A 26972-nucleotide genomic window follows, 5' to 3' on the forward strand; every position below is an offset into this window, starting at 1 on the left:
TCGCACTTTATTCCACAGGTAGATTAAGAAAAACTTAGCCAGGCGTATTTTGAAGTTGATAAACAATGAAGGAAAATGCAAAGAAACTTTATCCCGATTTTGAAGAGTCATAAAAACCGCAGCTACTTTTAGAAGAATAAACATTGGGTGTTTCGTGTTAACAGCTAACAATTTTTATGTAAAATAAACATTCCTTCAAAAGACTCCCATAAAAGTGAAAAATAATTTGTAAATTTTTACACGTGGAGGAGGCCCAAGGTTAAATGGCGTTTTGCTGAGTTAGTAATGGAGGTGGTTAAGTTTCCATTACTTCTTATTCAAAGTAATTACGAAAAATAAACTGTTTGTCTGAATTATAGAAAAGTCTCCGTTAAATGCCCACAACAACGAAGAATACCCAAATGTGTGTTATTGTTTGTATAAAACTTGTTTTACAGTGCGAAAAAGCCACCTTCCTTTTTGACAGTCATATGTTATCAGGGTTGCCATTTTGGTCCGATCGGACCAAAATTGGTCCAAAAAATTATTAAATTTTTAATTTGGTCCGATGGTCGGACCAAATGGAATATGGTTGTTTTGGTCCATTTTCGACAAATCGTTAATTTGTCCAAATTTTTTAAATTCGACAAAATTTTCTGTAGAAATAAAATGTTGACAAAATTTTCTATAGAAATAAAATTTTGACACAATTTTCTATAGAAATAAAATTTTGACAAAATTTTCTACAGATATAAAATTTTGACAAAATTTTCTATAGAATTAAAATTTTGACAAAATTTTCAATAGAAATAAAATTTTGACAAAATTTTCTACAGAAATAAAATTTTGACAAAATTTTCTATAGAAATAAAATTTTGACAAAATTTTCTATAGAAATAAAATTTTGACAAAATTTTCTATAGAATTAAAATTTTGACAAAATTTCCTTAAGAAATTCAATTTTTACAACATTTTATGCAGAAATAAAATGTTGACAAAATTTTCTATAGAAATAAAATTTTGACAAAATTTTATGCAGAAATAAAATGTTGACAAAAATTTTCTATAGAAATAAAATTTTGACAAAATTTTCTATAGTAATAAAATTTTGACAAAATTTTCTGCAGAAATAAAATTTTGACAAAATTTTCTACAGAATTAAAATTTTGACAAAATTTTCTATAGAATTAAAATTTTGACAAAATTTTCTATAGAAATAAAATTTTGACAAAATTTTCTACAGAAATAAAATTTTGACAAAATTTCCTTAAGATATTAAATTTTGACAAAATTTTATGCAGAAATAAAATTTTGACAAAATTTCCTTAAGAAATTAAATTTTGACAAAATTTTCTATAGAAATAAAATTTTGACAAAATTTTATGCAGAAATAAAATGTTGCCAAATTTTCTATAGAAATAAAATTTTGTCAACATTTTCTATAGAAATAAAATTTTGACAAACTTTTCTATTTAAATAAAATTTTGACAAAATTTTCTGTAGAAATAAAATTTTGACAAAATTTTTTATAGAAATTAGATTTTGACAAAACTTTCTGTAGAAATAAATTTTGACAAAATTTTCTATAGAAATAAAATTTTGACAAAATTTTCTGTAGAAATAAAATTTTGACAAAATTTTTTATAGAAATAAAGTTTTGACAAAATTTTCTATCGAAAAATATTCTATCGAAGTAAAATTTTGGAAAAATTTTAACTTTTAAATTATATTAATTTAATTTGGAACAAGTATATACGGCCGTAAGTTCGGCCAGGCCGAAGCTTATGTACCCTCCATCATGGATTGCGTAGAAACTTCTTCTAAACACTGCCATCCACAATCGAATAACTTAAGTTGCGGTAACGCTTGCCGATGGCAAGGCATCTTAAAACCTCCTCACACCATCTTCTAAATTGTATGACAAAATTTTCTATAGAAAGAAAATTTTGAAAAAATTTCTACAGAAATAAAATTTTAACAAAATTTTCTATAGAAATAAACTTTTGACAAAATTTTCTATAGAAATAAAATCTTGGTAGATTATGAACCGAATAAAATTTGAACAAAATTTTCTATAGAAATAACATTTTGACAAAATTTTCTATAGAAATAAAATTTTGACAATGATGAAAATTTTATTATGAACCGAATAATATTTTAACAACATTTTCTCTAGAAATAAAATTTTGACAAAATTTTCTATAGAAATAAAATTTTGACAAAATTTTCTATAGAAAAAAATTTTGGTAGATTATTTTTGGCTCTAGTGGCAACCATGATTATGGACCGATATGGACCAATTTTTGTGTGATTGGACCAATTTCGGTATGGTTGTTAGCGACCATATACTAACACCACGTTCCTAATTTGAACCGGATCGGATGCATTTTGCTCCTCCAAGAGGCTCCGGAGGTCAAATCTGGAGAACGCTTTATATGGGGGCTATATATAATTATGGACCGATATGGAACAATTCTGGCACGGTTGTTAAAGATCATACTAACACCATGTTCCAAATTACAACCGGATTGGATGAAAGTTGCTTCTCTTGGAGACTTCGCAAGCCAAATCTGGGGATCGGTTTATATGGGGGCTATATATAATTAAGGACCGATATGGACCAATTTTTGCATGGTTGTTAGAGACCATATACCAATATCATGTACCAAATTTCTGGCGGATCGGATGAAATTTGCTTCTCTTTGAGGCTCCGCAACCCAAATCTGGGGATCGGTTTATATGGGCGCTTTATATAATTATGGACCGATGTGGACCAATTTTTGCATGGTTGTTAGAGACCATATACCAATACCATGTACCAAATTTCAGCCGGATCGGATGCAATTTGCTTCTCTTTGAGGCTTTGCAAGCCAAATCTGGAGATCGGTTTATATGGGGGCTATATATAATTATGGACCGATGTGGACCAATTTTTGCGTGGCCGTTAGAGACCATATACCAACACCATATAACAAATTTCAGCCGGATAGGATGAAATATGCTTCTGTTAGAGGCTCTACAAGCCAAATCTGGGGATCGGTTTATATGGGGGCTATATATAATTAAGGACCGATATGGACCAATTTTTGCATGGTTGTTAGAGACCATATACCAACATCATGTACCAAATTTTAGCCGGATCGGATGAAATTTGCTAATCTTTTAGGCTCCGCAAGCCAAATCTGGGGATCGGTTTATATGGGGACTATATATAATTATGGACCGATGTGGACCAATTTTTGCACGGTTGTTAGAGACCATATACCAACACCATGTACCAAATTTCAGCCGGATCGGATGAAATATGCTTCTCTTAGAGGCTCCACAAGCCAAATCTGGGGATCGGTTTATATGGGGGCTATATATAAATATGGACCGATATGGACCAATTTTTGCATGGTTGTTAGAGACCATATACCAACATCATGTACCAAATTTCAGCCGGATCGGATGAAATTTGCTTCTCTTTTAGGCTCCGCAAGCCAAATCTGGGGATCGGTTTATATGGGGGCTATATATAATTATGGACCGATGTGGACCAATTTTTGCATGGTTGGTAGAGACCATATACTAACAGCATGTACCAAATTTCAGCCGGATGGGATGAAATTTCTTCTCTTAGAGCAATCGCAAGCCAAATTTGGGGGTCCGTTTATATGGGGGCTATACGTAAAAGTGGACCGATATGGACCAATTTTCGAATGGTTGTTAGAGACCATATACCAACACTATGTACCAAATTTCAGCCGGATCGGATGAAATATGCTTCTGTTAGAGGCTCTACAAGCCAAATCTGAGGGTCCCTTTATATGGGGGCTATGCGTAAAAGTGGACCGATATGGCCCATTTTCAATACCATCCGACCTACATCGATAACAACTACTTGTGCCAAGTTTCAAGTCGGTAGCTTGTTTCGTTCGGAAGTTAGCGTGATTTCAACAGACGGACGGACGGACGGACGGACATGCTTAGATCGACTCAGAATTTCACCACGACCCAGAATATATATACTTTATGGGGTCTTAGAGCAATATTTCGATGTGTTACAAACGGAATGACAAAGTTAATATACCCCCATCCTATGATGGAGGGTATAAAAATGGTCCGCTGGTACGAATTTTGGTCCAATTTTGGAAAGATATTGGTCCAAAATAAAAATTCATTGTGGCAACGCTGTATGTTATCTTCTATTTGGCGAGATTGGGCAACCCTAGTGTTGCCAGTAATGCCAACTTACGGCTCTATTATTTTGACATGCGACCACGATTTCCACAGTTGGTATAATTCTACCATAAATGGTAAATCTGGTACTTCACAAATTCACTCTAGAATCAAAATGTTGATAAAATCTATATATGTAAAATGCAATCTATGTTTGTTTATTTGTTTGTTTGTTTGTATGTTCCGAGTTGGCTCCGAAACGGCTGAACCGATTTACTTGAAACTTTCAGAAATCGTAGGGGGCGTTCATGTGGTTAAAATAGGTTACCTCATTTTTTGACACCTGGTCGCGGAGGGGGACCTCCCCTTCGTCGGACTTTTTGAAAATTGGACCAAAGTTGACCCATTTACTTGATTTTTTTTTCATTTTCATTTCATTTTCATTGAAGATTGGGGTTGGCATCTAGACAAAGATCCGCTACTTTTTATTTCGATATTTGGTGGCAGAGGGGGGCCTCCCCTTTGTTCGACTTTTTTTTTAAGTACAGTGAAAAAACTAAAATTCTCTAAATTATCTGAGATTTACAAAGAACATGTGGTGAGGTTATGGAATTAATATGGGGTACCCGATGATTTCATATGTGGATGGGGAGGGGGACCTCCCCCTTGCCCTACTTTTTGAAACTTGGAACAAAATTATGCGATTTGCTTGAAATGTTCATTGAATGTTGGGGTTGGCACCGCTATAGATCAATTTTTGCATGGTTGTCAGTGGCCATATACAAATACAACGTACAAAATTTCAACCGACTCCAATGAAATTTGCTCCTCCAAGAGGCTACGGAGGTCAAATCTTGGGATTGACTTATATGGGGGCTATATATAATTATGAACCGATATGGACCAATTTTTGCATGATTGCTAGAAATCAAATACTTACACTAAATACGAAATTTCAACCGGATCGGATGAAATTTGCTCCTTTCAGAGGTCCCAAGTCAAATCTGGGAATCGGTTTATATGGGGGCTATATATAAATATGAACCGATATGGACCAATTTTTGCATGATTGCTAGAAATCATATACTTACACCAAGTACAGAATTTCAACCGGATTGGATGAAGTTTCTCCTTCGAGAGGTTCCCCAAGCTAAATCTGGAGATCGCTTTATATGGGGGCTATATATAATTATGGACCGATATAGACCAATTTTTGCATGATTGTTGGGGGGCCATATACTAACACCACCTAAACATTTCAATCACATCTGATGAAATTTGGTCTTCCTAGAGCCTCCGCAAGCTAAATCTGGGGGCTATACGTAAACGTGGTCCGATATGGCTCATTTGCAATACCATCCGACCTACATCAATAATATCTACTTTATTTCTGAGCGACTCGAGTGTTTTCCTGACTTTAATACTTATATCATGACAATCCAAATAGAACAGGATATCTTAAGAAAAATAAATTTCTTTGAGAAGATCTATAACTAAATTTTCATAAATCATACCTCTCTCTCTAAAGCTAATCATGAAATTTCCGTTTTCACTGCATTAAACTCTTGATTAACTGAAGGGCAGAAGGAAAAACGATGTAATTTTCACTTTCTTAAATAAGCAATGCGTAATAAAAGAGCAACGCAAAAACGGTTCTTTTGATTATACATCCATCGAGAAAAATATAAATCTCACAGCCATACTTTTAAGGTAACCCAGGAGAATTGACACAAATGACAAATGTGTTGCCGAAAGGAAATCTCCGCAACGCAAAACTGTTGTCAGAGGGATGTGTTGAAAAAAAAACATAAAAAAATAAAGATGGAATTTTCAAAGGTGTTTTAAATGTTGTCATGGACCCTTCCTCTTATGCCCTTATCCTTTTCGTGAAGCCCTTGTCCCATTTTAATAATATATATCAGCATTGTCAAAATAGTCCCAAAGATTCGGTTAAACTAAACCTTTCCTACACTCAATCAATGGGACAATGAAATTCGTTGATAAAGGGGATTAATATGTTTGTTGAGGATTTTTGTGGCAATTAATTCTTATCTTAATATTTTTAATGAAAATTATTGTTGTTGTTATAGAAACAAGTATTTATGCGAACCAGACATTTTGGGATATTCCAAGACTATGAAAAACGGACTATTTGTCTTATAGTCAACAATTGATTAAAGTTGTTAACATTTATCCAATATCTTGTAGTCATATGGAATGGGAAAAGTTTTTTTTTCTGAAAAATTCAGTTTGTTATTGTTAAAGGATAGAGATAAACGTATAATAAGTTTGTCATTCCGTTTGTATCACATCGAAATGTCGTTTTCTACTTCATAAAGTATATGTATATTCTAGATCAGGGAGAAATTCTAAGACAACCTAACGATGTCCGTCTGTATAGCTGTTGTAGTCACGCTACAATTTTCATCCTATTTGCTTGAAATTTAAAGTCTAAGTACACTATTGTAAATTTACATTTTGACAAAATTTTCTATAGAAACAAAATAGTGACAAAATTTTGTATAGAAATAAAATTATGACGACATTTGCTATAGGAATAAAATTTTGACAAAATTGCTATAGAAATAAAAATTTGACAAGATTTTCTATAGAAATAAAAAGTTTGACAACATTTTCCACAGAAATAAAACTTTCCTAAAGTTTTATATGGAAATAAAATTCTGATAAAATTTTGTATAGAAATAAAATTTTGACAAAATTCTGTACAGACATAAAGGTTGACAAAATTTTCTATAGAAATAAAATGTTGAGAAAATTTTCTATCGAAAAAAAAAATATTGATATTATATAAAAATAAAATTTGGAAAAATTTGTTTGATAAAATTTTTTATAAAAATTAAATTTAGAAAAATTCTACAGAAATAAAATGTTGACACATTTTTCTATAGAAATAAAATTTTAACAAAATAAAATTTTGACAAAATTTTCTATGGAGATAAAATTTTGACAAAATTTTCTATAGAAATAAAATTTTGCCAAAATTTTAAAAAGAAATAAAACTTTGACAAAATGTTGTACAGAAATAAAATTTTCTATCGAAAAAAAAAATATTGATATTATATAAAAATAAAATTTGGAAAATTTTTTTTGATAAAATTTTTTATAAAAATTAAATTTAGACAAAATTTTCTATAGAAATAAAATGTTGACACATTTTTCTATAGAAATAAAATTTTAACAAAATAAAATTTTGACAAAATTTTCTATGGAGATAAAATTTTGACAAAATTTTCTATAGAAATAAAATTTTGCCAAAATTTTAAAAAGAAATAAAACTTTGACAAAATGTTGTACAGAAATAAAATGTTGAGAACATTTTCTATAAAAATAAAATTTTTACAAAAATTTCTTTTGAAATAAAATTTTAACAAATTTCTATACAGAAATAAAATTTTGACAAAATTTGGTATAGAAATAAAACTTTGACAAAATTCTATACAGACATAAAGGTTGACAAAATTTTCTAAAACATTATAAAGAAATAAAATTTGGCAAAACTTTCTATAGAAATAAATTTGGACAAAATTTTCTATAGAAATAAAATTTTTACAAAATTTTCTATTAAAAAAATTCGACCAAATTTTCTATTGAAATTAAATTTTGACAAAATTTTCTATAGAAATAAAATGTTAAAAAATTTTTCTATAGAAATAAAATTTTGACAAATTACAAATTTATTTGTTGTTTTGATCTCAGCTTTAAAACCATTGTGTTGACTAAACTACAAGAGTAGCTTAACCAACAGAGGATAAGAATGTTTGTCAAATTTAGTTGGGCAAAGCCCTATAGACTGCAAGATGGTTGGACGGAGGCACGTTTCGGAATGACCACATTCCTCATCAGCATCCTCTACTTGCAGCAAAACTATCAACCTATTATCAGAATAAATTCTGGCAGTTCACTAAACCCATGGTGAACCACACTTGAACATTCCGAAAAAAGGTTTATGATAGCAGGCTTATGCCGAAATAAATTCATACAAAAATTTATCTTTTCCTTTGCCAACATCAAATCATCGATTTGAGTGCAGTTGGCTGGGTTTATTTTGAGCGTGCTTCCTCTTACTTCATTCGTGATTTCTTTTTATACCCTGCGCCACACTGTGGAACAGGGTATTATAAGTTAGTGCATATGTTTGCAACACCCAGAAGGAGACGAGATAGACACATGGTGTATGGCAAAAATGCTCAGGGTGGGCTCTTGAGTCGATATAGCGATGTCCGTCTGTCCGTGAACACATTTCTGTAATCAAAGTCTTGGTCGCAGTTTTAGTCCAATCGACTTTAAATTTGGCACAAGTATGTGTTTTGGATGAGAATAGATCCCTATTGGAAGAAATCGGTTCAGATTTAGATATAGCTCCCATATATATATATTTCGCCCGATATGGACTTATATGGCCCAGAAGCCAGAGTTTTACCCCAATTTGGTTGAAATTTTGCACAGGGAGTAGAATTAGAATTATAGATATGCGTTCCAAACTTGGTTGAAATCGGTTCAGATTTAGATATAGTTCCCATGTATAGCTTTCGCCCGATTTACACTCATATGGCCACAGAGGCCAATTTTTTCCTCCGATTTAGTTGAAATTTTGCACAGGGAGTAGAACTAGCATTGTTGCTATGCGTGCCAAATTTGGTTGAAATCGGTTCAGATTTAGATATAGCTCCCATATATATGTTTTTGTGATTTCGACAAAAATGGTCAAAATACCAACATTTCCCTTGTAAAATCGCCACTGCTTATTCGAAAAGTTGTAAAAATGACTCTAATTTTCCTAAACTTCTAATACATATATATCGAGCGATAAATCATAAATAAACTTTTCCTTAAAATTGCATCAGATTTAAATGTTTCCCATATTTAGTCGATTTAGCGATGTCCGTCTGTATGTTCATGTATTTTTGTGCGCAAAGTACAGATCGCAGTTTAAGTCCGATCGTCTTCAAATTTGGCATAGGGGTGTTTTTTGGAACAAAGACATTCGCTATTGATTTTGGAAAAAATCGGTTCAGATTTAGATATAGCTGTCATATATATTTATCCCCGATCTGGTCATAATTGGCGTGTTTATTAACCGATGTTTTTCAAATTCCGTTCATCCGAATATTTTATGAGTCTTGAAAAACTTGCAAAATATCAGACAAATCGGTTCAGATTTAGATATAGCTCCCATATATATCTTTCGTCCGATTTAGACTCATATGGCAACAGAGGCCAAAGTTTACAACCGATTTTCGTGAAATTTTGCACAGGGAGTAGAATTGACATTCTACCAATGCTTGCTAAATTTGATTGAAATCGGTTCAGATTTAAATATAGCTCACATATATAGCTTTTGTCCGATTTGCACTTATATGGCCTCAAAAGCTAGAGTTTTGCCCTGACTTGCTTCAACTTTTGCACGAGAGGTACGTTTAACGGTGTCGTTATGTGTGCCAAATTTGGTTAAAATCGGTTCAGATTTAGATATAGCTCCCATATATATCTTTCGTCCGATTTGGACTTATATGGCCTCAAAAGGCAGATTTTGCCCAGAATTGCTTCAAATTTTGCACAAGGAGTACGTTTAATAGTATCGGTAATGTACCAAATTTGGTTGAAATCGGTTCAGATTTAGATATAGCTCCCATATATATATATATATATGTATATATATATATATATATATATATATATATATATATATATATATATATATATATATATATATATATATATATATATATATATATATATATATATATATATATATATATATATATATATATATATATATATATATATATATATATCTTTCGGCCGATTTAGACTCATATGATCACGGAAGCTATAGTTATACTCCATTTACGTGAAATTTTGCAGAGATTGCAGAATTATTATCCTAACTATACATGTCAAATTTAGTCACGATCGGTTCAAATTATATAAAGCTCCCATATATACGTACACCAGAGTTGGGAAAATATGGAAGACTGTTTCATATTTTAGACCCATTTTCAATGAGATTTTCCTCCAATTGACTGGATAGTTTCCACAGAGAATATATCTAATATGATATTTAAGTGTGTCAAGTTTGATCTAATTTGGTTCAGATTTAGATAAAGCCTCCATATATTTGTTTTTCCGGTTTATACAAATATGGCCAAAATGCCCACCCTTGACACTAAATTCTGTGATGATTTCCCCATATCTTAGTCATATCCTAAACACTGTAGTGCCTGAATTTCCACAGAACGGTTGCATTTTAAATAAGGCTCCAAGTCGCCCGACTTGACCAAATAATATATCACAACCCACACTTGAACATATATCTAACCAATATCCCTGTAAAGTCGCCACTGCTAAGTATCAAAAATTGTAAATATTACTAATATTGCCCTATATCTCGAATACATATGTATCACCTGATAAATCATAAATGCTCTTTTGTATAATTGCATTAAAATTTCTCTCGCTTCATATTTCCCATATTTTTTTACTATGTTAACATTGTGTTTCATCCCAGGGCGTTAGCCGATTTAAATTGTAATTCTAGAGTTTTTGTAAAAGTACAAAAAATTGTTTCCATTAAAAGTATTTGTATCTGGAAATGCAAACCTTTATATAGCCCCCAGCAAATTTGAAGTAGTTGAGAGTCTACATAGTGGTGAAGTGTATAATATAGTCGGCTCCGCCCGACTTTAGACTTTACTTACTTGTTTTTTACTAACATTGTGTTCCATCCCAGTGCATTAGCCGACTTAAATTTTGAATCTATAGATTTTGTAGAAGTCTATCAAATTCTGTCCAGATCGAGTGATATTTAAATGTATGTATTTGGGACAAACCTTTATATATAGCCCCCAACATATTTGAAGGATGTGATATGGTAACGAAAATTTAGATCTACAAAGTGGTGGTATAATATAGTCGGCCCCGCCCGACTTTAGACTTTCCTTACTTGTTTTATTGTGGGTTTGTACTTTAATCATATTTGTTGTTTTGATCTCAGGTTAGGTTAGATGGCAGCACGATGGATCAGGCTCACTTAGTCCATTTATTCAGTCCATTTATTCCGGCTTATGCCGAAATAAATTCGTACAAACATATCTCTTTTCCTTTGCCACCGTCAAATCATCGATTTGAGTGCAGTTGGCTGGGTTTATTTTGAGCGTGCTTCCTCTTCTATAGGATGCTGATGAGGAATGTGGTAATTCCGAAACGTGCGTCCATCCAACCATCTTGCAGTCTATAGGGCTTTGCCTAAATATATTTGACAAACATTCTTTTCCTCTGTTGGTTAAGCTACACTTGTAGTTTAGTCAATGCATGGTTTTAAGCTGAAATAAAAAAAAAAACAACTACAATCATTAAAGAACAAAACCAACAATAACAAAACAAAACGAAATAAAATTTTGACAAAATATTATATAGAAATAAAATTTGGACAAAATTTTCTACAGAAATAAAATTTTAATAAAATTTTGTATAGAAATAAAATTTTTACAAAATTTTCTATATAAATAAAATTTTTTCAAAATTTTCTTTTGAAATAAAAGTTTGACAAAATTCTCTACAGAAATAAAATTTTGACAAAATTTTGTATAGAAATAAAACTCTGCCAAATTTGGAACAGACATAAAGGTTGAAAAAATTTTCTATAGAAATAAAATTTTGGCAAAATTGTATATAGAAATAAAATTTTGACAATATTTTGTATAGAAACAAAATTTTGGCACAATTTTCTATAGAAATAAAATTTTTACAAAATTTTCTTTTGAAATAAAATTTTGACAAAATTCTCTACAGAAATAAAATTTTAACAAAATTTTGTATAGAAATAAAACTTTGACAAAATTTTGTACAGACATAAAGGTTGACAAAATTTTCTATAGAAAAAAAAAATATTGCCAAAATATTATATAGAAATAAAATTTGGACAAGATTTTCTATAGAAATAAATTTGGACAAAAATTTCTATAGGAATAAAATTTTGACAAAATTTTCTATAGAAATAAAATTTTAACAAAATTTCGATAGAAATAAAATTTAAAAAAAAATCTCTGAAAAAAAATTTGACAAAATTTTTTGTAGAAATAAACTTTTGACAAAATTTTCTGTAGAAATAAAATTTTACCAAAATTTTTATAGATATAAAAAGTTTACAAGATTGTGTATAGACATAAAATGTTACCAAAATTTTCTATAATTTTGACAAAATTTTCTATAGGAACAAATTTTTCTATAGAAATAAAATTTTGACAAAATTCTCTTTGGTTAGTTTTAGATCTGTTCTAAAATGGGCTTTCAAGGTCTCTCAATATGCAAATAAAAAGACTTTATTTCATATTTACATCCAACGTTTCGTTGGTGATTTCCAACTTCCTCTGGGATGAATTTTTTATTGAAATATTTAGTCTTTTGTCATATTTTTTAAAATTAATTTTAAATTGTAAAAAGCAACGGCACAGGAACACCACGACATTAAACAAATATTTAAAATAATTTCAAAAATAATTACAAAACTAAATTAAAATATCACAGATGTTTTTCCTTATGACTACGATCATAGAAGATTGTACGTCAACTCATTAGAATATAATTTTGACAAAATTTCCTATAGAAATAAAATTTTGACAAAATTTCCTATAGAAATAAAATGTTGACAAAATCTTCTATAGAAATAAAATTTTGACAAACTTTTCTAAAGAAATAAAATTTTGACAAAATTTTCTATAAAAAAAAATTTTGACAAAATTTTCTATAAAAAAATTTTGGCAAAATTTTCTATATATGAAATAAAATTTTGACAAAATCTTCTATAGAAATAAAATTTTGACAAAATTTTCTATAAAAAAAAATTTGACAACATTTTCTATAAAAAAATTTTGACAAAATTTTCTATAAATAAAATTTTACAAAATTTTCTATATGTATAAATTTTGAAAAAATTTTCCATAGAAATAAAATTTTGACAAAATTTTCTATTAAAAAAATGTTCGACCAAATTTTCTATTGAAATAAAATTTTGACAACAGTTTTTATAGGAATAAAAATTTGACAAAATTTTTTATATTAATAAAATTTTGACAAAATTCTCTATAGAAATAAAATTTTGACAAAATTCCTATAGAAATAAAATTTTGACAAAATTTCTATAGAAATAAAATTTAAAAAAAAAAATCTATAGAAATAAAATTTTAAAAAAATTCTCTGAAAAAATTGTTGACAAAATTTCTTGTAGAAATAAACTTTTGACAAAATTTTCTGTAGAAATAAAAATTTACCACATTTTTTATAGTAATAAAATTTTTACAAAAATTTGTATAGACACAAAAAGTTTACACGATTGTGTATAGACATAAAAAGTTTACACGATTGTGTATAGACATAAAATATTACCAAAGTTTTCTATAATTTTGACAAAATTTGCTATAGGAACAAATTTTTCTATAGAAATAAAATTTTCATAAAATTTTTCATAGATATAAAATTTTCACAAAATTTTTTATAGATATAAAATTTTGAAAGAAAAATTTATAGACATAAAATTTTGAGAAAATAAATAAGAAATAAAATTTTGAGAAATTTTTCTATGAAATAAAATTTTGACAAAATTCTCTATAGAAATAAAATTTTGTCAAAATTCCTATAGAAATAAAATTTTGACAAAATTTCCTATAGAAATAAAATTTTGACAACATTTTTTTTTTTTTAATAGAAATAATAGAAATAAAATTTTCTAAAGAAATAAAATTTTTACAAGATTTTTGATCGTCTTCCCAACTAGTGGCTGGTGGCAACTTACACAGTACAACCCCAACTCATTTATATTTATAGAACTATATTTAATATTTTACCAGTTATAAACCAACTGAGTTTCTTTGTTTCCTTCGACAATATATTTCGTTATAAATTCCATGTTTCCGTTTAATATCACAGTATATTAACTCTTTTCTATCATACCACTGCGAGACTAATCCTATCAAAATATTCCAATCATTTGTGTATTTATGATATTAACATAAACTTAAATGAGATTTGTTTCTTTTATATCCGCATCGGAATATTAAGTTTGTTTCTTTATATATTTCATTTCCTTAAATAAGGAATAATGAGAATGGAAACCAACAAAAAAAAACACACACACACGCACCCAGATATAGGTCTCAATAAGAAATTGGCATAGTTTTTGGTAGAGCATATTAATAAGAGGATGTAATCCATGATACCTGTCTTTTGTGAAGTTATGCTTGTTTGTCTAAGGAGATTAAACTAAGACAACGATGATGATAATGCAACAATGATGATGATGATGATGATGATGATGTTTTTCATATTTTTCTATTCTCTTTCAGGTATGAACCAGGACGTCGTGATTTGAATGAATGCCGCTACAACCAGAACGAAGGATATGTGATATTCTCGGCCATGGGATCCTTCTTCATACCCATGGCAGTGATGATTTATGTCTATGCAAGAATTTCATGTGTGGTAGCAACACGACATGATAATATGACCGATATTAGTATACACAATGTTAAGGTACGTATTGAAGTTTCGAAAGGAAACGTACATTAAGATGGGTGAAAGATATTTGTAAGATTGAAAATCAGTATATAAGTCATAATCCTATGACGTTTTATTTTCTTGTAAACTATGGCTTTTTAGGCAGATTTGTGAAATGGGCAGAAGTTTGAAACTATATCGAATTCTGTTGTGACAAATATTACACACATAGGGGAAAATTGTGGGCATGCTGACTACTGTCAACAAACGAGAGTGCTTTGTACACTGAAAAAAGAGTTTCTGAAACAAGAGTTTTCTTTTCTGAGGAACGAAATTTTAGAAAAACAAAGTCTTCTTTGGAATCTAAAATATTTGCTTTAATAATAAATAACAAGTATATACGGCCGTAAGTTCGGCCAGGCCGAATCTTATGTACCCTCCACCATGGATTGCGTAGAGACTTCTACAAAAGATTGTCATCCACAATCGAATTACTTGGGTTGTGCAAATACTTTCCGGACCTAATTAGGCATGGTTGTTAGAGGCCTTATACTAGCACAATGTACCAAATTTCAGCTTAATCGGATGAAATTTGCTCCTCAAGAGGCTCCAAAACCAAATCAGGGGAACGGTTTATATGGGGGCTATATATAATTATGAACCGATATGAACCAATATGAACCAATTTTTGCATGGTTGTTCGAGACTATATACTAACATCACGTACCAAATTTAAACCGGATTGGATGAAATTATCTTCTCTAAGAGGCTCCGCAAGCCAAACCTGGGGGTTGGTTTATATGGGGACTATATATAATTATGGACCGATGTAGACCAATTTTTGCTTGCTTGTTGGAGACCATATACTAACAGGTTGGCTGATAAGTCCCCGGTCTGACACATATATGGCGTCGATAGTATTAAATGCATATTATTTTTATATAGTACCAACCTTCAAATGATTCGTGTCAAAATTTGACGTCTGTAAGTCAATTAGTTTGTGAGATAGAGCGTCTTTTGTGAAGCAACTTTTGTTATTGTGAAAAAAATTGAAAAAAAGGAATTTCGTGTTTTGATAAAATACTGTTTTCTGAAGGGGAAAAAATACGGTGGAGTTTCCGGACTCTGCCCCAGGGAAATCAACAATAAATGATTTGTATGTAAAATTCAAGCGTGGTGAAATGAGCACGGAGGACGGTGAACGCAGTGGACGCCCGAAAGAGGTGGTTACCGACGAAAACGTTAAAAAAATCCACAAAATGATTTTGAATGACCGTAAAATGAAGTTGATCGAGATAGGAGAGGCCTTAAAGATATCAAAGGAACGTGTTGGCCATGTCATTCATCAATATTTGTATATGCGGAAGCTCTGTGCAAAATGGGTGCCGCGCGAGTTACGTACCCTCACATCCGTATGTGTACTTCCCACCCTATTGTAGCTGGCAAAAATAACGATGTCAGCATAATAATGCAAAAATATTTAAATAGGGCGATGGATCAATGAACGATATTAACATCGTCATCGAATTCATCGCTACTAACAATAATATATTAAAAACCAATTAGCGTTTTTAAGTTAGTCTTAAGATTCAAGTTAATGAATAAAGATTGAAAACTTAAGTTTTCAAAGTCGTTTTATTTTTTTCTCCTAAGAGAAATACCCTCAACATAATTGGCGCAGTCACGGAAATTAAATTCCAAAGAATTTAATTGAAAAGAACCATAAAAAATATATACCGACTAAACGATTGAAAGCTTGAAAAACAAAAACAAAACATATACCGGCTAACCGATTGACAATTTTCATAAAAAAGCAACTACAAATGGTTTTAAATTAAAATATTCAACTGTGAACAATGAAATAAGAAACCAACAACAACAGATAAGAATTTAAGTGACAAATTGCTTTAAACCAAACCATCACTGTGAAATAACAGACAAAAAAAAAACAAAAAAAAGACATTTGATATTGTGAGCCGAAAGTGCAGAAAAGAAGAATACATACCAACAAAATGTCCAGGCAAGAAGAATTCGATTCAAATCGAAATTTGAGTGAAGAAAATGGAATACAACAAATGGCAGAAGTCATAAGGCGACAAGAAAGTATTATAAACCAGCAACAGTTACAAATGCAGCAACAATCGCAACAACAAGTTCAGCAGTGGGATCAGGAGCAGTTATGTCTATCCCCAAAGGACATTTTAACTCAGTTTAGGCAGCTAAAGCCGCTAGATGAGGATCACTCAACAGTAGCCAACCACTAGCATTCTAAAACAGGGTATTCTCAAAGAAGATTACCCAATGACTAGAATAAAAAGTCCATGGATTTATAGAACCCTTAACGGTACCAAAGAAATTAAATACGTAATTGTAACCCCTTTTCCAAAAGAATTAAAATGTGAAGGTAATTTGCAATGGAAAATAATAGACTTTTCTAATAAAAATTTTTTCGGCATAATAGGACAAAATTTTCTTATACCGTTCAAAGCGAAAATAAACACTGAAGTAGGATTCGTAGAACTATTAAATCAAAAATTATACTTCGAAGAGTATATATACCCAGAATATATGAACAACATATGTACTCTTGAAAAAATAGAACACGAAAATCGTGAGAAGTTTGATTTGAGCCATCTCAACAAAGAAGAAACATTACAAACCACAAAGTTACTGAATGAATTTAAAGATCTCTTCTTTAAAGAAGGAGATAACCTATCAGCAACACATAAAGTATTTCATGAAATAGTAACAACCATAGATAAGCCTATATATGCAAAAATGTACCGATATCCACAAATACATGAATCTGAAATAAATCGTCAAATTGAAGAGATGCTTAATCAAAATATAATTCAAAAAAGTAACTCGCCGTATAATAGCCCACTATGGATCGTAGAGAAAAAAATGTATAATTCAGGAATAAAAAAATATAGAATAGTTATAGACTATAGAAAACTAAATGAATTCACAGTGGATGACAAATACCCTAACCTAAATTCATTGCTAGACAGACTTGGTAGAGCTCAATATTTTACAACTCTTGATCTAGCCAAGGGTTTTCACCAAATTATAATCAGGGAAGAAGATCGAAAAAAAACAGCCTTCTCAACTCCTTCCGGTCATTATGAGTTTGTTCGAATGCCTTTCGGGCTGAAAAATGGCCCTTCCACATTTCAAAGGCTAATGAATGAAGTCCTTAAGGACTACATTAATAAAACATGTGTTGTCTATATGGATGACATTCTTATATTTAGCACATCGCTTCAAGAGCATATGATAACCTTGAAGAAAATATTTAAAGTATTGCAAAACGCTAAACTGAAAATTCAAGTAGACAAATGCAATTTCCTAAGAAAAGAAACACAATTCCTGGGTCACTTATTGACCGCTAAATGAATAAAACCAAACCCCGATAAAGTCTCCATCATCCAAAAATTAAAGTTACCCAGTACTGTAAAACAAATAAAATCCTTTCTCGGAATGACAGGATTCTATAGGAAATTTATAAAGGATTATGCTAAAATAGCACATCCAATGACAACATTCTTAAAAAAAGGCAAATCCATAAATATTAATGATCCAGAATACATAGTCTCATTTGAAAAACTTAAAGATTTAGTAACCAAAAGCCCTATACTAAGGTATCCAAACTTTCAGAAAAAATTTAAAATCACTTCAGATGCCAGTAATTTTGCAATAGGGGCTGTTCTATCTCAAGAAGGACACCCAATTGCTTATGCATCTCGTACATTAAACAAACACGAATGCAATTACGCTACAATAGAGAAAGAATTACTTGCCATAGTTTGGGCAGTAAAATATTTTAGACCATATGTATATGGTAGAGAATTTGATCTTGAGAGTGACCATCAACCACTTAAGTGGCTGATGACTAAATACTCTGGCAAAGATATTAGCCCAAGACTTCAAATATGGCTTATAAATCTAGGGGAGTATAATTTCTCCCTTGACTACATAAAAGGAAAAGCCAATTACATCGCCGATTTTTTAAGCAGAATACGAGAAGACGAAATAAACCTCGAGGAAATCGGAACCGATAATCTAGAAGAACCAAGCAACGAACTATTACCAGGAGATAGAGACAAAAGTGACTCAGAATCATTGGTAGTTCAAACCGTCCATTCTCAAGAAGAGGACCTAGGATATAGTATACCTATTTTAGAGACAGTCGTCAACAGATTTAAATATCAGCTAATCCTTACAGATAAAAAAGTAACCTCTACAACCACAGCTTTCGGAAATAAAAGAATCTTTATTGAAAAAGATGACATTAATAACAATTTGGCCCTCGATATACTACGAAGGGAACTGAAAAGCGGCAAAGTTGGAATATACTCGGATCTCATGAATCTCATAAAGTATCATTATAAAGTATCAAAAATTATAGAAAATGAATATTCTACAAACCCAAAAATTAAATTTATAAAATGTACTAAATTCGCTAGAGATATAGAAAATGAAGACGACTTAAAAAAACAAATTGCCCTTTTCCACAAGAATGAATGTTGCCATTGTGGTATAGTTGCAACATACGAAAAACTTAAATCAATAATCTATAACCCAAATTTAAGAATACATATACACACAATTATAAATAACTGCGACATATGTAGCGGAGGAAAATACGATCGTAACCCTATTAAAAATAAATTCTCATTAACGGAAACTCCAAAAACAATTAACGAAATAGTCCATATTGATACGTATATAAACAGCAAACAATCATTTATCATTTTTATAGACAAATTTTCAAAACATGCAATATGTTTCCCACTACCAGACAGGAATGCAAGAACTATTCTAAGTAAAATTCAAGAGTTTATTGCTATAAAAGGAAAAATAAAAAAAATCGTTTTCGATAATGAGTTCAACTCAGGTGTCGTCACAGAATATTTAAAAGCGGAAAATATAGAATTTCATACTACTAAAGCAAATAGTCACACCGGAAATTCCGACACAGAACGACTTAATAATACTTTAACGGAAAAAATTAGAACACTAAATATTGAGGAAAAAATACCCATTATTATGCAAATGAATAAATCTATCATCTTGTATAACAATAACTATCACAGTGCAATTGGATGTACACCCTTCGAAGCTCAAAATCATAAGGTTGACCACAACAAAATATATAATCGTCTCAAAAACATAAAACAAAAACACATAGAAAAAGCAAACGAGAATAGAGAAACATATATTGAACAAAAACAGGAGGGTTTCATAAAAAATTATAAAAACGTCAGGCATAAGGAAACACCCAAATTTATAAAAAGGAACCTCACCAACATCCATGTGTCTAATATAAAGCGTCCTTCTAAATTCACAGGTATTCATAATTCTGATGATTCTCTCGATTACAACACCTCTAACATTGGCATCCCTAACAATAACCCCAATACAAACCAAAAACGGATATTGCATGATCCCGACAGGAACTGTGGACATCGTTAACGAAACTGATCTTATACTACACATCATACACCCAAACGAACTAAATGTCGTACTGGACAATATACAATATAACATAAAAACACTGTCCGTTGATACAAAACAACACCTAAAAACCCAAATAGAAAATATAAGAGCCAAAATTAGTTCGATAACACCAAATAAAAAAAGACAAAAACGAGGCCTTTTAAACATAGTCGGGGATGTTCATAAATGGTTGTTCGGAACCATGAACGATGACGACAGACAACAAATTGAACACAGCTTAAACGCAAACAGAATTAACAATTTACAAACAATTAACACTATTAATAAACAAGTAGATATTAACACAAAATTTAATGATTCAATCAATATTTTAAAAGATACAATAATGGACGATAGAAATCAAATATCCAAATTTATCAACCAAATACAAACCCATAATAATGATATTATAAGTAGACTTACATACCATGATCAACTATTAAAATTACAATTCCTAGAAAACAAAGTGGACGAAATCCTAGAAAACATAGCATCCGCTAAATATAATACACTTCATCCATCAATATTAACAGCAGAAGAAATAAACAAATATGAAATAGATTTCTTAAAAATAAAACTATGTAGACTATGATTTACAACGACTCGTTAATATTAGCAATTAAGCTACCAACAAGAACAATACAATCAACACAATATACAATCATACCCATTACTAACAAAGATCATTATAAAATAGACGCATCAACAGAAAAAGTTTTGAAAATAATGGATAAAATGTACACTTACGAGGAAAATAAAATAATTAACGAGCTTACAGAAACATCCCATTGTATATATTTAAAAAATTGTAAAACTGTATATGATTTATCAAAAAGAATAGAACAGATACATGAAAATATGATTGTAATACAAAATATTGATATTAACATAGCACGACAAAATTGCATTTCAAACTTTGAATATAGAAATAGCTCACAAAATATGCTAATCACATTTGAAAACTGTACAATAAGCTTAATGAAAAAAACATTCACCAACAGAAAATATATGTATATTGAACAGATCACTATAGATGACAGTAATACACCAAACGAATTCCCAAAACAAATAACATTTAAAGAAATAGAACTCCAACAAATTGAAAATATAAAAGAAATAAAGGAACTAAGATACCAATGTACTATAATGTATAGCATAATACCTATAGCAATAACCGCCACACTTGTATATGTACTATATTTACAATGTAAACAAAAAAACATTAAGATACAAATAAAGAATCGAATTCAGGAGAATTCTTCGACAAGGGAGGGAGGAGTTACGTACCCTCACATCCGTATGTGTACTTCCCACCCTATTGTAGCTGGCAAAAATAACGATGTCAGCATAATAATGCAAAAATATTTAAATAGGGCGATGGATCAATGAACGATATTAACATCGTCATCGAATTCATCGCTACTAACAATAATATATTAAAAACCAATTAGCGTTTTTAAGTTAGTCTTAAGATTCAAGTTAATGAATAAAGATTGAAAACTTAAGTTTTCAAAGTCGTTTTATTTTTTTCTCCTAAGAGAAATACCCTCAACATAATTCGCGAGCTCACATTTGACCAAAAACAACAACGTGTTGATGATTCTGAGCGGTGTTTGCAGCTGTTAACTCGTAATACACCCGAGTTTTTCCGTCGATATGTGACAATGGATGAAACATGGCTCCATCACTACACTCCTGAGTCCAATCGACAGTCGGCTGAGTGGACAGCGACCGGTGAACCGTCTCCGAAGCGTGGAAAGACTCAAAAGTCCGCTGGCAAAGTAATGGCCTCTGTTTTTTTGGGATGCGGATGGAATAATTTTTATCGATTATCTTGAGAAGGGAAAAACCATCAACAGTGACTATTATATGGCGTTATTGGAGCGTTTGAAGGTCGAAATCGCGGCAAAACGACCCGATATGAAGAAGAAAAAAGTGTTGTTCCACCAAGACAACGCACCGTGCCACAAGTCATTGAGAACGATGGCAAAAATTCATGAATTGGGCTTCGAATTGCTTCCCCACCCACCGTATTCTCCAGATCTGGCCCCCAGCGACTTTTTCTTGTTCTCAGACCTCAAAAGGATGCTCGCAGGGAAACATTTGGCTGCAATGAAGAGGTGATCGCCGAAACTGAGGCCTATTTTGAGACAAAACCGAAGAAGTACTACCAAAATGGTATCAAAAAATTGGAAGGTCGATATAATCGTTGTATCGCTCTTGAAGGAAACTATGTTGAATAATAAAAACGAATTTTGACAAAAAAAAAAAATGTGTTTTTCTTTGTTAGACCGGGGACTTATCAGCCAACCTGTTAACACCATGTACCAAATCGGATGGATGAAATTTCCTTCTCTTTGAGGCTCCGCAAGCCAAATCTGGGGATCGGTTTATATGGGGGCTATTTATAATTATGAACCCATATGAACTTACTTCTGCACGGTGGTTAGAGATTATATACTAACCCCATGTACCAAAATTCAGCCGGATCGGTTGAAATTTGCATCTTTTATAGGCTCCGCAAACCAAATCTGGGGATTGGTTTATATGGGGGCTATATATAATTATGGACCAATATGGACCAATTTTGGCATGTTTGTTAAAGGCCATATACTAACACAAGGAACCAAATTTCAACCGGCTTGGATGAATTGTTCTTCTCCAACAGGCTACAGAGTTCAAATCTTGGGATTGGTTTATATGCGGGCTATATAAAGGGTAATTTGTTAAGAGCTTGATAACTTTTTTTAAAAAAAAACGCATAAAATTTGCAAAATCTCATCGGTTCTTTATTTGAAACGTTAGATTGGTCCATGACATTTACTTTTTGAAGATAATTTCATTTAAATGTTGACCGCGGCTGCGTCTTAGGTGGTCCATTCGGAAAGTCCAATTTTGGGCAACTTTTTCGAGCATTTCGGCCGGAATAGCCCGAATTTCTTCGGAAATGTTGTCTTCCAAAGCTGGAATAGTTGCTGGCTTATTTCTGTAGACTTTAGACTTGACGTAGCCCCACAAAAAATAGTCTAAAGGCGTCAAATCGCATGATCTTGGTGGCCAACTTACCGGTCCATTTCTTGAGATGAATTGTTCTCCGAAGTTTTCCCTCAAAATGGCCATAGAATCGCGAGCTGTGTGGCATGTAGCGCCATCTTGTTGAAACCACATGTCAACCAAGTTCAGTTCTTCCATTTTTGGCAACAAAAAGTTTGTTAGCATCGAACGATAGTGATCGCCATTCACCGTAACGTTGCGTCCAACAGCATCTTTGAAAAAATACGGTCCAATGATTCCACCAGCGTACAAACCACACCAAACAGTGCATTTTTCGGGATGCATGGGCAGTTCTTGAACGGCTTCTGGTTGCTCTTCACTCCAAATGCGGCAATTTTGCTTATTTACGTAGCCATTCAACCAGAAATGAGCCTCATCGCTGAACAAAATTTGTCGATAAAAAAGCGGATTTTCTGCCAACTTTTCTAGGGCCCATTCACTGAAAATTCGACGTTGTGGCTCGTTAGTAAGTCTATTCATGATGAAATGTCAAAGCATACTGAGCATCTTTCTCTTTGACACCATGTCTGAAATCCCACGTGATCTGTCAAATACTAATGCATGAAAATCCTAACCTCAAAAGAATCACCCTTTATAATTATGAACCGATATGAACCAATTTTTGCTTGCTTGTTAGAGACCATATACTTACACCATGTACCAAATTTAAGCCGGATCGGATGAAATTTGCTTCTCTTTGAGGCTCCGCAAGCCAAATCTGGGGATCGGTTTATATGGGAGCTATATATAATAATGGACCGATGTGGACCAATTTTTGCATGGTTGTTAGAGACTATATACTAACACCACGTACCAAATGTAAACTGGATTGGATGAAATTTTCTTCTCTAAGAAGCCAAATCTGGGGGTTGGTTTATAAGGGGACTATATATAATTATGGACCGATGTAGACCAATTTTTGCTTGCTTGCATATGCTAACTCCATGTATCAAATTTCAGCCGGATCGCATGAAATTTGCTTCTCTTTGAGGCTCCGCAAGCCAAATCTGGGGATCGGTTTATATGGGGGTTATATATAATTATGAACCCATATTTTTGTTAGAGACTATTTATAGTGGCAGCCCGATATTTCAGGTTCACTTAGTTTATTCATTACATTGTGATACCACAGTTGTGAACTTCTCTCACTGAGTGATGCCTGATTCTATGTTTAGCTCAATGACAAAGGAACTCCATTTTATAGCCAAGTCCGAACGGTGTTCCACATTACATTGAAACCACTTAGAGAAGCTTTAATACACTCAAAATTGTCCCCATCATCACAGAGACCGGATAATCCACCGCTGAAAATCTATTTGGTGGTTGGTCGAAACTGGGTTTGAACCCTCATCCCTGTGTATGCAAGGCGGAAATACTAACCATTGGCTCCCCTGAATCGATCTAGCGGTGTCCGCCTGTCTGCAGATATCACGCAAATCTTCGAGCGAAACAACCTATGCATATCGGTCCATAATTGTATATAGCCCACATATAAACCCATCCCCTAGATATGAACTCCGGAACCTCTTGGAAGAGTAAGTTTCATCCAATCCGGTTAAAATTCGGTACGTGATGTTACACTGAAAAAACAGTGAACCCACCAGGAAGAAAACTTTCGGTTAATTTTAGAAAATTTTGAATATTTGTAGAAAATGTTAACTAAATAGTATTACAAACGTTGGCATCACATCGATGTCATAAAAATAAGTAAATATTTTTCGACAAATTCAAGAACATTTATTAGACATAACTAAATTTTTTCACTTGTTAAAGAAAATTTTGTAGTTTGAAGGAAAAACTTGGAGTTCAAAATTGCAAGAATGTCTTTAGTGACATACGAAGTTCATGATGGACGCATTTTTGGTAAAATTTACAAATTTAAAGAAATTCTGAACTATTTTCTGGAAGACACGAATTTAGTTCATCTTTATGCTTCATTTGAGTATATTTTTTTCTTCGGTTTTAGATAATTTAACTAACGTACACAAAAAATTATTAGAGTAAAGGAAACTTTCTCCAAACATAATAATTCCATGAACTAAAATAAAGTTAAATTGGCTTTAGTGAAATAGAGAGTTCACTTTTTTTTTTGAGTGTAGTATATACCCTTTAATAACCATGAAAAATTAGCCTATATCGGTACATTATTATTATTAAGAGTGTCCAAGTTTGAGAGGTTTCACTGTATAGCCCCCATATAAACCGATAGCCAGATTTGCTTTATGGACAGCCCTTGTTCTTGTTGTTCAACTTAAAATCAAAACTCAATTAAAATCAACTTTCCAAAAAATTCTTTTAATATTCATTTAATTTTTTGTTTCAGAAGTTCAAACGTTACACTTCGGCCGATGTTGACAATGAATTGGATCCCGATATATCCGAATTGGATTTGAGTTCTAGCCAAAAGAAACAACAAGCTGCCCGTACACTCTCCAATCAAACATTGGCCAAGGAATTACATGAGATTATGGCTTCGGACAATGAAGTCACCAATGCCACTCAATGCCATTCATTGTTGGCAACATCAGCGACAACAGTCACATCGCCCACTGGTAAGAATGGTTGCTATGAACTGACACGGGCAACTTCATTACGTCGTACACCCACTGCCTCTTCGAACATGACCATAATGACAACCACCACTGGGACTGGAACTGGTACGGCAACAGCTAGTACAACAGCAGAAAATCCCTGGACATTTTCTGCCATCAATACATCGGGTGCAACAACCCTCAGTGGGGGTGGGCACACAACTTCTAGCTCTTTGCATCATGGTACCACTACCCAGTATCAGCAACATGCACATCCCAATAAAAACATGCGTACCCATAGTGTAAGACACCAGCACTACTTGAGTGCACCACCAGCTTCTTTGTTGGCTGTCACCTCGGATACACTAACACCAGGCAACAATGTGGCCACCTCCATTTTGCGTCAACAATCACAACCCATAACGCACACAATAACTAGCCATCCGTCGCGTGTTGTGCAGCATCATTCCCATAGCGGTGGTGGTGGTGGTAGTGGAGGACATCATTATGGCAAATCATCCTCGAATCGCATCACATCCCTGAAGAAGGAGAATAAAACCACTCAGACACTGAGTATTGTTGTTGGAGGCTTCATTGCCTGTTGGCTGCCATTTTTCGTTTACTATCTGATCACACCATTCCTGGAGGAGCATCAGGTCAGTCGGACACTGGCCAAGGGCTTGACATGGTTGGGCTGGTGCAACAGTGCCATAAACCCCTTCATCTATGCATTCTACAGTGTTGACTTTCGAGCGGCATTCTGGCGTTTGACCTGCAAACGCTTTTTTTCGGCTTCAACCAAACCGCAATTCCAGACAAACACAATGTCGATACGACGATAGTTAAGAGCACCCATCTATGATTAAGAGTTTTACTAAAGAACAAAAGAAAACAACCAAAAACAAAATGCAAAATGCTATTAGTCCTAATGTTTAAAAGTCAAAGTTAGAAATACAAATAAAAAAACCAATAAAATTTAAGCGAAACTTTCAAACTCGAATTAAATCCTCTGGTGTTTGCTTTGGTGATTTCCGGTAATGGGAAACCATAAAAAAACTAAATTCAATTAACATTTTTTGGATTCTGGTAATTTATGTAATCGATTTATGAAAACTTTGATTAAAAGGATAATCAACTATAAAAATAGCCTGAAATAGCCTCATAGTACTTCCAGAAATTATTATTATTATTAGTTTATTCAAAATCAACTTCCAGAAATGTCCTCCCAAAGAGGTT

The 26972-nt window shown here is 32.2% G+C and overlaps 1 protein-coding gene across 4 annotated transcripts in view; it reads left to right on the forward strand.

Annotated features, from left to right (window-relative positions):
* TyrR (Tyramine receptor) overlaps window positions 1-26741 on the forward strand; it is a 323171-nt gene extending 296430 nt beyond the window's left edge. For 3 of the 4 annotated variants that reach the window (XM_075290670.1, XM_075290669.1, XM_075290668.1), the window contains 2 exons: window positions 14502-14688; window positions 25529-26741. In XM_075290670.1, coding sequence (XP_075146785.1) covers window positions 14502-14688; window positions 25529-26578 — 1237 coding nt within the window. In that variant the 3' untranslated portion in view covers window positions 26579-26741. The remainder of the gene's footprint in view (window positions 1-14501; window positions 14689-25528) is intronic. The other variant, XM_075290671.1, reaches the window with a different exon arrangement.
* Window positions 26742-26972: the final 231 nt, after the last annotated feature.

This window comes from Haematobia irritans, chromosome 1 (assembly GCF_050003625.1).
Source record: "Haematobia irritans isolate KBUSLIRL chromosome 1, ASM5000362v1, whole genome shotgun sequence".
NCBI lineage: Eukaryota > Metazoa > Arthropoda > Insecta > Diptera > Muscidae > Haematobia > Haematobia irritans.